This window comes from Corvus brachyrhynchos, unplaced genomic scaffold (genome assembly GCF_000691975.1).
Source record: "Corvus brachyrhynchos isolate BGI_N302 unplaced genomic scaffold, ASM69197v1 scaffold5, whole genome shotgun sequence".
Lineage (NCBI taxonomy): Eukaryota > Metazoa > Chordata > Aves > Passeriformes > Corvidae > Corvus > Corvus brachyrhynchos.
The window spans coordinates 4,590,424-4,602,666 of record NW_008238321.1 but is presented as its reverse complement, the minus strand read 5'-3'; the positions used below and the strand labels follow the sequence as shown (position 1 = coordinate 4,602,666).

At 49.0% G+C, this 12,243-nt stretch overlaps 1 protein-coding gene across 6 annotated transcripts in view; it reads left to right on the top strand.

Annotated features, from left to right (window-relative positions):
• The window catches only part of USP31 (ubiquitin specific peptidase 31), a 21,133-nt gene that overhangs the window by 2,320 nt on the left and 6,570 nt on the right, over positions 1–12,243 (top strand). For 3 of the 6 annotated variants that reach the window (XR_001861969.1, XR_001861968.1, XR_001861971.1), the window contains exons 4-16: positions 449–541; positions 1,665–1,800; positions 2,306–2,450; positions 3,217–3,400; positions 3,918–4,029; positions 4,267–4,361; positions 4,897–4,974; positions 5,165–5,294; positions 6,554–6,673; positions 6,830–7,055; positions 7,432–7,590; positions 8,300–8,452; positions 9,442–11,497. Coding sequence is in view for 2 of the 6 variants with exons in the window: in XM_008633398.2 (XP_008631620.1) it covers positions 449–541; positions 1,665–1,800; positions 2,306–2,450; positions 3,217–3,400; positions 3,918–4,029; positions 4,267–4,361; positions 4,897–4,974; positions 5,165–5,294; positions 6,554–6,673; positions 6,830–7,055; positions 7,432–7,590; positions 8,300–8,452; positions 9,442–10,982 (3,172 nt within the window). In the remaining 4 variants the exon portion in view is untranslated. Of the gene's footprint in view, positions 1–448; positions 542–1,664; positions 1,801–2,305; positions 2,451–3,216; positions 3,401–3,917; positions 4,030–4,266; positions 4,362–4,896; positions 4,975–5,164; positions 5,295–6,553; positions 6,674–6,829; positions 7,056–7,431; positions 7,591–8,299; positions 8,453–9,441; positions 12,238–12,243 lie in introns of those variants that run through there. The other 3 variants (XR_001861972.1, XM_008633398.2, XM_017733965.1) reach the window with 2 other exon arrangements.

Sequence of the window (12,243 nt, the reverse complement as noted above, 5' to 3'; positions counted from 1 at the left end):
TTTCCCTTGTGCTTCCCTACATTCCGGGAAGAGAGCTTTCTAATTTCAGAGCTATTGGAAGAGAACAGCTGAATCACCAGTGTTCCTTGATGGCTTGTGCCTGTACTGCTGTAAGAATTATAATTGCTGGGCTTTCTCCCCAGTATTTGCCAGCTTTTCCTTTGCAAAGGAGAAACTTAAGCCTGGTCTAAGACACAAAGCCATTGTAAGGTGCTGGTTGATTCTGAATGAGAGAGAATTCTTGTGTGGAGTTTATCCTGAGTAAGAGCTGTGTGCACCCCAGTGCTGACTGTCTCTGTCCCTGTCCTGTCACTTCACCTCTCTCCAAAGACAAAACCCTTCCAGGGTTTCCCGTTGGATCTGCTGTTGGTGAATGTGGGATGTGATGGTTGATACATTCCCAAGGAAGTGGGGTGTAACTCTGCCCTGTTATCCACGTTTGTCCCAGGTCCTCCCTGACGTGCCCTCATTGCCAGAAGCAAAGCAACACCTTCGACCCTTTTCTCTGCATCTCGCTGCCGATCCCTCTGCCCCACACTCGGTATGGAACTGTCCTGAACGTAATGTTGGCTCTTTCCCATGCATGTGGTGGTGTTTAATTTACTACAGCAGGAAGACAGATATCAGCAAAATTTCTGATAAGTCTTTTATAAAGATAGATAGGACCATATGGGGATTTTATGTTTTGCTTTGCAGGTAAAATGGAAAATTGAGCCTCTTACTTTTTCAGAAAGGCCTATCCTTCCTATAGAATTAATTTTGGGGGAAAAAGTCTTTGATTCACATAACCAAAATATTTTGCTTTTCACTTAATTTATAGCATTTTAAAATTAAAAAAGGGAAAAGGATGAAATGCACTTTTTTTTTTTAGAACAGCCTCACTGGTCACTCCAATTTCAAAAAGTAAAGTTAAAATCTTTCCTGCAAAATGTTTTGCTTTTTTGAAAGACAGCTGATGCAAATGAAGCAAAGTGCTTCAGGGGAGGAAAAAAATCCAGATAAAGTATTCAAAGTGAAGATAGAGATGCACAGCAAAACTACTTGTGGTATAAACAAACTCCTTCACCTGGTGTTTGGATCCAGAAAACTTGTGTAGGTTCCGGAAGCAATGGAATAGAGTGATGATAGGGCAGATTAAACATTGCTCTGTCACACTTGCTTTGGAAATCCCTGCTTCACCACCGGATGGAGGCTGAGTGGGCTCTCCAGGGAAGGTGTCCCTGCCCTGTTCTCTCCCCAGGCAATGCTGCTGGCTGCTGTTGGAGGCAGGACTGAGGACTGAGAGGCAGCCTGTTCCCAGTAGCAGCTCTCCAAGTACTTCAAGGTGCTCTCTTACACTGTCCCAAACTTTCTTACAGGATCCTTATTGGAAAACTGATTGCCTTCTCATACACCATTTGGTTTTAACTCTGTGGGCCTTTTCTGAGATGTTTTACTTGTGGGAGCATGTAACACCAGGCCATGTAGTAAGAAAGGAGTCTGTAAATCAAACACGCTTGTCTGGCTGCAGCTGAGCGCAGCTCCAGTGTCAGGTGGATCCAGACAGTCAGGAAGGCCCTGTACCTGGTGGGCAGCCTGGATGTGCCCAGGTTGGGCTGAGGCTGCTCCAGGCAGTGCCCAGAGGTGCTCAGCCCAGCCTAGCAGTGCTCCCATGCTCTCCACAGGCCACTCTACGTCACCGTGGTGTACCAGGGCAAATGCTCACACTGCATGCGCATTGGGGTGGCCGTGCCCATCTCTGGAACAGTGGCCAGGCTGCGGGAGGCTGTCTCCTCGGAAACCAAGATACCCACGGAGCAGGTAATGGGCTGGGCTGCTCACCTGTTTGCCCTCCCTGGAGTGGGAGGGAGAGGGGAGGCTTTTGTCCCTTGTTGGATACGTAGGAATCGAATTCAGTATCCATGGTTGAACAGGGAAGCAAGGCAGTGGTGGAAATCTGGATCATGCTTTTCCCTGTGCATTGGCTGTTTGAATCCTAGTGATGTTAGAATAGCCCTCAGTGGAGTGTGTGGACCTGCCTGACCCTATGGTGACCTGCGCATGCTGGCAGTGAGGGAACCACTGGGTTCTGTAGGAAGAGCTTCTGGAAAGCTGTTGAATTCCACCAAAACCTCTCCATGTGTTGCTTTTACCCCAGCTTCTCGTTCATGGCTGTCTTTTTCCCTGTTCCTTGCTCCTGGCTGATGCCAGGATGTTTTGAGGAGTGCCATCCCTTAGCAGGAAAATCCCAGCTGAAGGACAGGGCACTGAGCTGAGCCAGGCGTGGGTGGTTTGATGGGTTCTGGTTTGCTTCTGCTGCCTGCAGATCGTGCTGACAGAGATGTACTACGATGGGTTCCATCGCTCCTTCTGCGACACCGACGACTTGGACACCATCCATGAGAGTGACTGCATTTTTGCCTTTGAGACCCCAGAGATCTTCAGGCCTGAGGGCATCCTCAGTCAGAGAGGTGAGTCAATAACTCTGCTTAATGCCCACCTCAGGTGACTAGTGAGGGAGGTTTGTGTGGGAAAAGAATGAGTCCCACAAGCTGTTGATGTTCTCGTGTATTGATTTCAGCTCTGACTTTGTCCAGGCTCACTCCAGAAGATTTAATAGTGTTGTCAGCTGGGAGGTTATCAAGCAGTGTTGTACACTCCTTTCTGCCTCTTCTCGGGGCTGATGCTGCAGGCCAGGCTAGCTTAATGTGAAATCTCTTGTCAGGCTTAATTTAAAGACCTGCTAGGGACCAGATGAAGCCACTGAAATTGTGTTATTTAAAATCAGATTGCTAGTGATGAATAAACAGTCTCAGGAATGAACAAACACTTTCTCTTTCCAAGCTCAAACCCCTTGGCCTCTGCATGTCCCCTCACTGAAAGGGAGCTGTGATGTCCTGGGCAAATGAAGTGTAATCAAAGGCAAATTTTATTATTGAAAGTAACAAGTTGGGTTCCTGGCACTTTAGTTTTTCTTGTGGGCAGTAAAAGCTGAGAGTGCTTGTACAACCCACTGTGAAAAATCAGAGGAGGAGCACTTGCATATTATGTCCTTCTCTAAAGAAACAGTCACTGCAAAAGGTAATTGCTCTCTGAAGCCTTCGTACAAGTGATGAAAATGCTCCTGATTCCATACTGACCCGCTCCTCTGCAGCCCAAGGAGGGTTTCTTGAGGGGGCATCAGGGCACTAAAGGCAAATGACATAATAAAATCTTTCCTTTCTCCTAATTTTTCAGGAATACATGTGAACAATAACCTGAATAACTTGAAATGTGGCACTGAGCACTCCCGAACAATAGCTTACTCTCAAGGAACAGTGAAGTCTGGAAAACTGGAACAGTCCTGTGCTAAACTAGCAGCAAATGACAAGATTGTCTTGCTGGTGTGTAACAGAGCATGCACTGGACAGCAGAGCAAAAGGTGACTGGCAGCAGTATGGTTGGAGTTACTCTTCTGGCTGCTTCCTAAACTGACCTGGATTTTACTCGCCTGTAGTATAGGCTCCAGGTGAAGGAACAGCAGCTTGCATCTCTAGCTCACATCAGGTGCTAAAGAACATGTTGATCAAAAAGCATTAATGGGTGCAGCAAAATATTTCTAATTTTGGTGAACTTCAAGTATTGCATTACTGTAAAGGAGCTAATGCAGCCAAGTTGGGAGGATACACCACCTCTGTAGAGCTGTCTGGTTTGAGAGCAGCACATTTGACCAGATCCTGTTATGGGTGGGAATTTTAAATTAGAGTGAAAATGGGAGGAGGGGGAGAAGTGAGAAACAACCATGGCAAAAGCATTTGTATCAACTGGAGCCTGAGAACTGCCTCAGCCTCTGAAGCTTCACAAAACTTCATGTGAAGTTCTCCCAGGTAGTTTGGGGTTCTGATTGCTGAACGGGATAATCTTTTAATTGTTCCCTCAAATGCTTCTCCTTCCCATAGGTTTGGCTTGCCCTTTGTGTTGCACTTGGAAAAAACAATTGCTTGGGATATTCTGCAGAAGGAAATTCTGGAGAAGATGCAGTATTTCCTGCGGCCTGCAGCCTGCTTGCAGGTGAGACAAATGTCCTCTCTGGTCACCACAGAGAAGCTATTGGATGCACAGGCTCCATTGCTGTACCTCAGCCCTCTGTCAGCTCATTGGTGCAGGCATATTTGAGACCTTGTACATTTGCTTTCTCATGTCAAACATGTTCTAGGGTAAAGTCTTTGTCAGCCAGTGCTGAGAGCAATTTGCATGTGGGCAGGTTGGGTTGGACCCCTGAGGTGGTCTCTGCTCTCCCTATTGCAGGTTTGCCCGTTCAGCTTGCGAGTGGTCAGTGTTGTGGGCATAACATACTTGCTACCTCAGGAGGAGCGACCCCTCTGCCACCCAACAGTGGAAAGGTGAGCTGGCCCTTGGGTGCTGAGACCTCCCCAGGAGTGGAGAGAGGTGTGTTAGCTGGGAACTCTGTGTTAACCATGCAGTCCAGAACAGTCCTGGTGTGGATGTGTGGAGTGGACTGCAGAGGCCTGAGGAGCAGGGAAATGATGGAGCATCCTCAGGAAGCTGTGTGAGAATACCTCAGCTGTGTGTCATGCCATCTGGAGTCTGTCCTTCCTGGAAATGGAGAACAGAATGAAAATATTACTCCCACTATTTTTAATTTTTTTCTTGTGCCTGTTATTCTTTAGAAATGTTGGTAGATGCCTGTTCTGTAGCAGGTATATGTTGCCTTACAGAACTTGCATACTTGGATGAAGGCATTAGCCAGCTTTGCCAAGTTTTTTGCTGTGTGAATTCCATTTACTCCAATGCAAACTTGAGCTGTGGGAGTGGAGGAAGGATGAAGGGCTTGTGGAGAGAAATTATGTGCATGTAGAAGATAGTGTAGACTTTGTATTGAAAGATGATCTGACTTCTGTCTGCTCCTCTCTGCAGGGCATTGAAGTCATGCGGACAGGGGGGAACCGCTCATGTGAAATTAGTGGTAGAATGGGACAAAGAAACTAAAGATTAGTAAGTATGAAGTAAAAAACCTCGAAGTGTGTTCACCTCACAATTGCTGCTTGCAGCTTGCTTGTGTGAACTGTGCATCCTTCAGCAAACGTGAGACCACTCAAATTCCACCTGTGCCCAGCCCCTGTCTGCAGGGACAGCCTGGGGAGCAAGGGGATGTGCTGGTAAATGTGGTGTCTCCCTGATGCAGCTTGTTTGTGAATACAGAAGAGGAGTATATTCCAGACTCTGAAAGCGTCCGCCAGCAGAGAGAGCTTCATCATCAACCTCAGATCTGCACTTTATCTCAGTGTTTCCAACTGTACACCAAAGAGGAACAGGTAGATATAGACTGTGTACTCTGGCTTGTTCACATGCTGCAGGAACTCCCTCACTCCAGAGCAGGTCATTTTTGCAAACATTGATTCCTTGTGACAGGAGAATAGATTTGTAACACAAGACTGTGCTGCTGACGGAGCTCCTCTGCAGTGAGAAGCTTGTGGGAGGTCCTGCTGCTGGGTTCTTTGCTGCCCAGATGTTGATACAAGAACTTAGTCCTCTCTTTGGCAATTTCCTCCTTGTGAAATAGTATAAAGGATTAGAGCAATGTGGCTTCATGGGAAAGTCCTGGAGCAATTGTGTGTTCCCAAGCTTGAGCAGGGCTGGGGTGGGCTCAGGCAGCCCCCACTGAGTGGGGCCCTCCCCAAACAGTAGCCCAGTGACCACAGAGCTCAGTTCTGCAGGAACATGGCTGCTCCCCTGTTCTGGCTCTGCTTGTGGTGTATGAGGCTGAAGAGGGTGAGTGATGGTGTGCCACAGGCAGGCTAGAGAGGGCTCTGACCTTGCCCCTGCCTGGCACATGGAAGCCATCTGAATTCCTTTGGCAGTCTCTAATCTGCTGTACAAAGGGCTGGTCTGGAGGTAGCCTTTGCACCCAGGACTGAGCTGTAATAATTTTGGAGCCTCTCTTGGTTGCCTATTTCAGAGGTGAGGGAAGAATTGTTTGACAGCTTAAATCTCTGCGGCTGCTGAGTTATCTTAGCACTGGGCTGTGGAGGGAGGCTTGGGGGACAGGGAGAGTCTTCAGTGTGTAACTCTGTGCTGTTGGGACTACGGAGGAAGAGGATTCCCAGAGGGCAGTGAGGTGTCAGAGGTGACATCCAAAGTACACCTTTCTTCTTTCTGTTCTGATGTTTTTCTGCTTTTTTTTTCCTGCTTTTTTTTTTTCTACTGCTGGTTTTCTTGTGAGAATACTTTTCAGGCTGCCAAGCCTGCCTGCTTTTTGCCTTGGTTTTTCCTTCTCCCCTTCCAAGGCATTGGCATTTATAAGGTGCAAAAAAGCCCTCTGCACAGCAGCACTGGCTGGATTCTGCCTTGCAGCAGGAAGTGCCTCCTGAATGAGGCACCAATGTCTCTGCTTGTCACTTTGAAAAGCATTATTGGGAACGCTACATTTCCAGTGAGCGTGATAAATGCTGGAGGGAGATGAGGCAGAGAGATCAGTGTCTGCACTGGGCTTGGGGCAGCAGAGGATCAGTGGTGTGGTGCAAGCTGCCTTGGAATTTGAAAACCAATACCCACTCCTGCCCATTCCTTGTAGCTTGCCCCAGATGATGCATGGCGATGCCCACACTGTAAGCAGCTGCAGCAGGGTAGCATCACACTGAGCCTCTGGACCTTACCTGATGTTCTCATCATACATCTGAAAAGGTTTAGACAGGTAAGGATGCCTGTAGTGTTCCTGGAGGACTGCTGAGTGATGTGAGTAGACCCCCCTCATTAGAAGCAGCCATTCTGCCCTATGTGTTTCTCAGCTGGGGTTTTCCAGGCATCGTGGCCTTGGGCCTCTGCAGCTTGTGCTATTCTCTGTACACAGGAAGGAGACCGAAGGATGAAACTTCAGAACATGGTTAAATTTCCCTTGAGTGGCTTGGACATGACTCCTCACGTTGTGAAACGCAGCCAGAGCAGCTGGAGCCTGCCATCGCACTGGTCACCTTGGAGGAAACCTTACGGCCTCGGCAGAGATCCTGAGGACTATATCTATGACCTGTATGCTGTCTGCAACCACCATGGCACCATGCAAGGGGGACACTACACAGGCAAGTGTCCTGCTATGCTATCTATGGTGGAGCCATTCACAGAGAAACTGGTTATATTTCTGTATGGAGTCAGACTGATGGAAGCAGAGTGCCGTAAGTTACAGAAGGTGAAGTGAATGGAGTCACCCCAAATGATGTTCTGTTCTGAGCGGTAATGTTGGACAAAGAAAAGTCCTGAAATGTAAGCTGTTTATTATGTTCTGGCAGCCTCAGGCTTCCATCTTGCCAGTCAGACTGGAAGATGATGCAAGAATAAATCTGTTCCTCGTATTCTCCTCTGAGTCCATTATAGCAGATAAGGTTATGTTAAATATCATAGAGCAAACTTGAGAGTAGTAGGAGTGAGGGAGTCTTACAGTAATGTATTATTTCTTAGCATATTGCAAGAATTCTGTTGATGGCCAGTGGTACTGCTTCGATGACAGTGAAGTTCAGCAACTTTCTGAAAGTGAAGTCTGCAAGCAGACAGCTTACATCTTGTTCTACCAGCGACGCACAGCAATCCCCTCATGGTCTGCCAACAGCTCGGTGGCAGGTAAGCCCTGCTGGCACTGTCTAGGGGTGGCTATAAGTTGTCTTTCATGGATAGTTTGTCCTTCTGAAGAATTTTCTACCCAGCTCTGCTTAAGTCCCCACTCTGTGTCCGAGAACTCGGCAAGGCTTGTCTGAGTCTGTGGGTGTGTGTCAAGGGCCGTGGGAACCTTCCACCTCTTCTGCTAAGGCAGTTTTGGCAGGGAGGCTATGGAGATGGGGGTAGCCCCTATGCCCCTACAGGTGTCTGCTCAGAGCTGCCGTTGTCAAAACCAGGACATCAAATCGTGGCTCGCTCCTTCCCTGTGGCAGCACTCTGAGTCCCAAGGAGGCACTGGTAGCGCATGTGTTGGTGGAATCCAGGATGAGCTGTGGGCAGGTGCAAGGCTTGGTGGCCTGCCTTCGGGAAAAAAGAGATTTTTGTGGTGCTAGGGTGGCAGCTGAAACGCCGCCACTGCCTGCATGCTGGTATTCACAGCACACTGGGACAAGTGCAGTTCTGTCTTCCTATTCTGACCATAACTGCTCCCTAAGAGGAAAGCCCCATTCCCTTGGCAGTGTCTGGATGCTGGGGCCATGAGGGCCGGCTCCAGGTGTCTGCCAAAGCCAGAGCAGTGCAGTGTGTGCCCAATGTACCTGACTCCCTGGCCTCCCAGGGTTCTGTGTGTGTGCGGCCGTGCGCTGCTGACCTGTCCCGTGCCCGGTCCTTGCAGGCTCCACGAGCTCGTCGCTGTGCGAGCACTGGGTCAGCCGGCTCCCGGGCAGCAAGCAGCCCAGCATCGCCTCCGCCGCCTCCTCGCGCCGCACCTCCCTCGCCTCGCTCTCTGAGTCGGTGGAGCTGACTGGGGAACGGAGTGAAGATGATGGTGTGTATCATTACTGGGGGGAAAACTGGGCCACTTGTCTTTGTGTTGCAAGATCCTTACTAAAATAGCTGCAAAATCTGTGGTTGCACGGGACAGTTATTCCAGAAACTGAGACAGGCAGATGCTGTCTCGGTAAGAGCACAGGTGGGCTTTTGTCTCGTATGAAAGGTTGAGGAGGACAGGGCAGGAACCTTAAGGAGCCTTTCAAAGAAAGCGAGTGCCATCAGCAACACCTCTCAGTCAGGAACTTCTGTACTTGTGTTCTCTCTGGGTCTTGCTGCATCACCTTTGCAGAGTGGTTGACGCAGTGCTGACAGATTTAGCATAGGCACTAATTGCCTGTTGCTGTGCTGCTGGATGGTCCCAGGGAGTGGGGGGAGATGCAAATTCACTCATGCACTCATGCACACTCCACACACTGCCTTGTAACTTCTGACAACGTGGAGCTTCATGGGTCAGTCAGAGCATTTGGAAGCTGATGGGGAGATGTCCCTGCAGCAGTGCTGTGACAGCTGTCAGGTCTGGCCATGGAAGTTGCACTTCTAAAATACTTATATTTTGAGTTTCTAAATACAATTACATCACTTGATCTAGAGGTGGGAATCCTACTTTGCCTTTCACAAATTGCTCTGGGAAATACTCTTTAATACAGAATCATAATCCTAGCTGGTGATCTCCTTGCCAGTTTCAAGGACTTTAGAGGTACAAACCCTGTGTTTTATCTCCTGCTACTCAGGCATGAGAGAAGAATCTGGGTTATCAGTTTTAGAGGCTTCAGAGAGTTACTCCTGGGTGACCACTAGCAAATAACAGTTGTTGGATTCCTCATTCAGCTTTTGAGCAAGAAACTGTGTCTGCAGCCTGCATGGAGAGACACATAGTGTGGTGTGGGGGTGCTGCTTGGCCCTTGTGGGGAAATGCAGATGGGTGAGGTAAACCATCTGCAGCCTTGGCTTTCCCACTGAGTCTGTCACTTGCTTTCTCTGCAGGAGGATTTTCAACTCGACCATTTGTAAGGAGTGTCCAACGTCAGAGCTTGTCATCCAGATCCTCTGTCACCAGCCCACTGGCAGTGAGTGAAAATGGTGTCAGGCCGTCATGGTCACTCTCCGCAAAACTGCAGTTCCGCTCCAACTCCCCGTCACGCTTCTCTGGAGATTCCCCAGTACATACCTCTGCTTCCACCCTGGAGAAGATCGGGGAAGCTGCTGATGATAAAGTCTCCACCTCATGCTTTGGCAGCCTGAGGAATCTCTCTAGCAGCTACTTGGAGCCCTGTGACAGCAGTCGGCGAGAGCACAGGACGGCTCGCAGAGCCCCTTTGGCTGTCATGGAAGGGGCGTTCAGGGAAGAGTCCGTTGTAAGGACATCTAGCTCAGACCTTTCAGATGGGTATGGTAAAAGCTCTGTGCAGCCGGATAGGAATCACCCTGCTCTGGACCCTTTTGATAACAACAATCAAATCGCCTTTGTTGACCAGAGTGATTCTGTGGACAGCTCCCCAGTGAAGGAGGTGAAAGCCCCAAGTGGGACAGGGTTGGCTGCAGAGAAGGCACATGACACCCCTAAGAAGGGTCACAGCTCCAAAGGAGCTTCTGAGCCGGACAAAAGTTTGAGGAAGGGAAGGACAGTCTTAGCTACCCAAGAGACCAAAGTCTCTCACTCTTCCCCTCCACTGAAGAGTTCTCAGAAAGCTTCCCGGTCTAGAAGTAAGACAGACTCTTCTAGGGTCAGCGGGCGACACGGGTCTCCTGCTCCCACTCAGGCTAGGAAGGATTACAGCACGAAGCCGTTGGAGGCATCTGTCCCATCAGCTCAACAGAAGCAGAAGTCAGGTTCTTCTCCATCCTCCACAGCTGCTAAGAAAACCCCATCAGGCTCATTGACTAAGGGCTCTTCGTCTGGGAAGAGCCGGACTTCCGACCGCAGCCTCAGCAGGGAGGGCTCCAAGATCAGCCTGGGGTCGGATAAAACGAGCATTACCAGCAGCTCAAGAACGAGCTCCCCACGGATCAGCCACTCCAGGAGTGACAGCAGGGCAGTGGACAGCAAGCACGTGCGCAGCTCCTCCATGGCCAACCTGCGGTCTCCAAATGTTGGCATGCGTTCTGGGTTGAAGAGGGACAGCAAGTCGGAAGAGAAGGGTTTGTCTTTCTTTAAATCAGCCTTAAGGCAGAAGGAGACACGGAGGTCAGCAGACCTGGGGAAGACGACAATGCTTTCAAAAAAGACAGGGAGTGTCAGTTCCAAGTCAGGCAGTAAAAATGTGCTGGAGGACAAACCAGAGAAAGGTGGTGTTCCACCAGCCTCTCAAACCAATGCCAACATTACTACAAAAGAAAAACTTGTCTCAAAAGATGCCACATCTAACAAACATTCTCTGCTATCCAGTCGCAAGTCCAAGTCTTCCCAGCTAGATCCCGGAGTCCAGTCTCCTCCTTCCAGTGGCAAGCAGTCAGCTGACAAGCCACTGAAAAAATTACCTTCCAGCATGCAGGTGTCTGTACGGCCTTCTCTGGAACCTCAGTGAAATGCTGCAATCCAGGTGTCTTTTCTTCTGCTGAGAAGCTAATTTATTCTGAGCTCTTGTTTTTTGTTCATGTGCCTAATGTATGTTTTGAGGAGAAGTTAACTGCAAGTTGTTAAAGCGCCTTTGATTCTGCCATCAAACCAAATAGCCACAGGCAGCCAGCACTGGTGCAAGTAGCCTAGCTGGAGTCGTTGTTGAACATGAATGCAGCTGTCCCATAGCACTTGTACAGGAGTCTCTGTTGAAAGTGCAACAACTTTCTCCAGATTGGAGGGTTGGAATCTGACCCCCAGTTGTACTGACACTGGTGTGCTTTGTAGAGCTGTGAACTGATATTCCTTTGGTCTTGTTCCGAGTGGGCTGTGTCCACACTGGTGTATGGCCTTGAGCTGTGGAGGATGCAAAGGAAACTGGAGAGACTGTCGCTTCTTTCTGCTCTCAACTCTCTCTCCCTGCTCCCCTCCATTTCCAAGCTTTCTAAAGGGCAATATTTCAACACTAATGTTGTTTCTCAGGTATATACTCAGCCAGTATAGGAGGGACTAGCATTAGTGACGGACAGAAAGCGTCTCTGTGCGCGTCTGTGTAATAGATTTAATTTTTGCATTCCAACAGCAGGAGGTTTGAAATGTAACCTGCAGTTTTTGTTGCTATGTGTATGAAGAGTTTTGCTTTGTCCATACCTAAGGCAACCTCTACCCTGTCCTGTTTAACTACTTTCTTCTGAAATGCTCTGCTAAACAACAGAAGAAATCCCTGGGCAGCAGCTGGTGGCCGACTCGTCCTGTGGAAGCAGTGCCATAGGAGAGTTGTGTCCACGTATACCTGGATGGCCGTGATGCTGTCAGGATGCCCCTATTCAAACTCCTGGGAAGCATTTCCTAATGTGCTCAGACCCTTATCATAGTGGTATAACTAAGCCTCCATTATCTCTAGGGGTGATGTTTAGATCAAGTGTCATCCTGCCCTCTCTGAGCATGCTTTGGCAGGCCCCTTTGTGTGGGTTGGCAGGGCTGTACCCAAACCCCCAGAGCAGTTTTCCTGTTCTCTAGAGTGCTGTATCCCTCTGGCATGCTCGTCCCCTTCCCATGGGTCTGGCTGCCACGTGTCCCTCAGTGGAAGGTTCCCCTTCTTGTTTGGATGACAGCCTCCATCAGGGTCAAAACACTACATCTACTGATGTCTTTGTTTACATGCGCTTCTTACAGGGGAGATTCCTCAAGTTCTGTAAGGTTCCTCTTAAGGTAGATTTCTTAAGTCC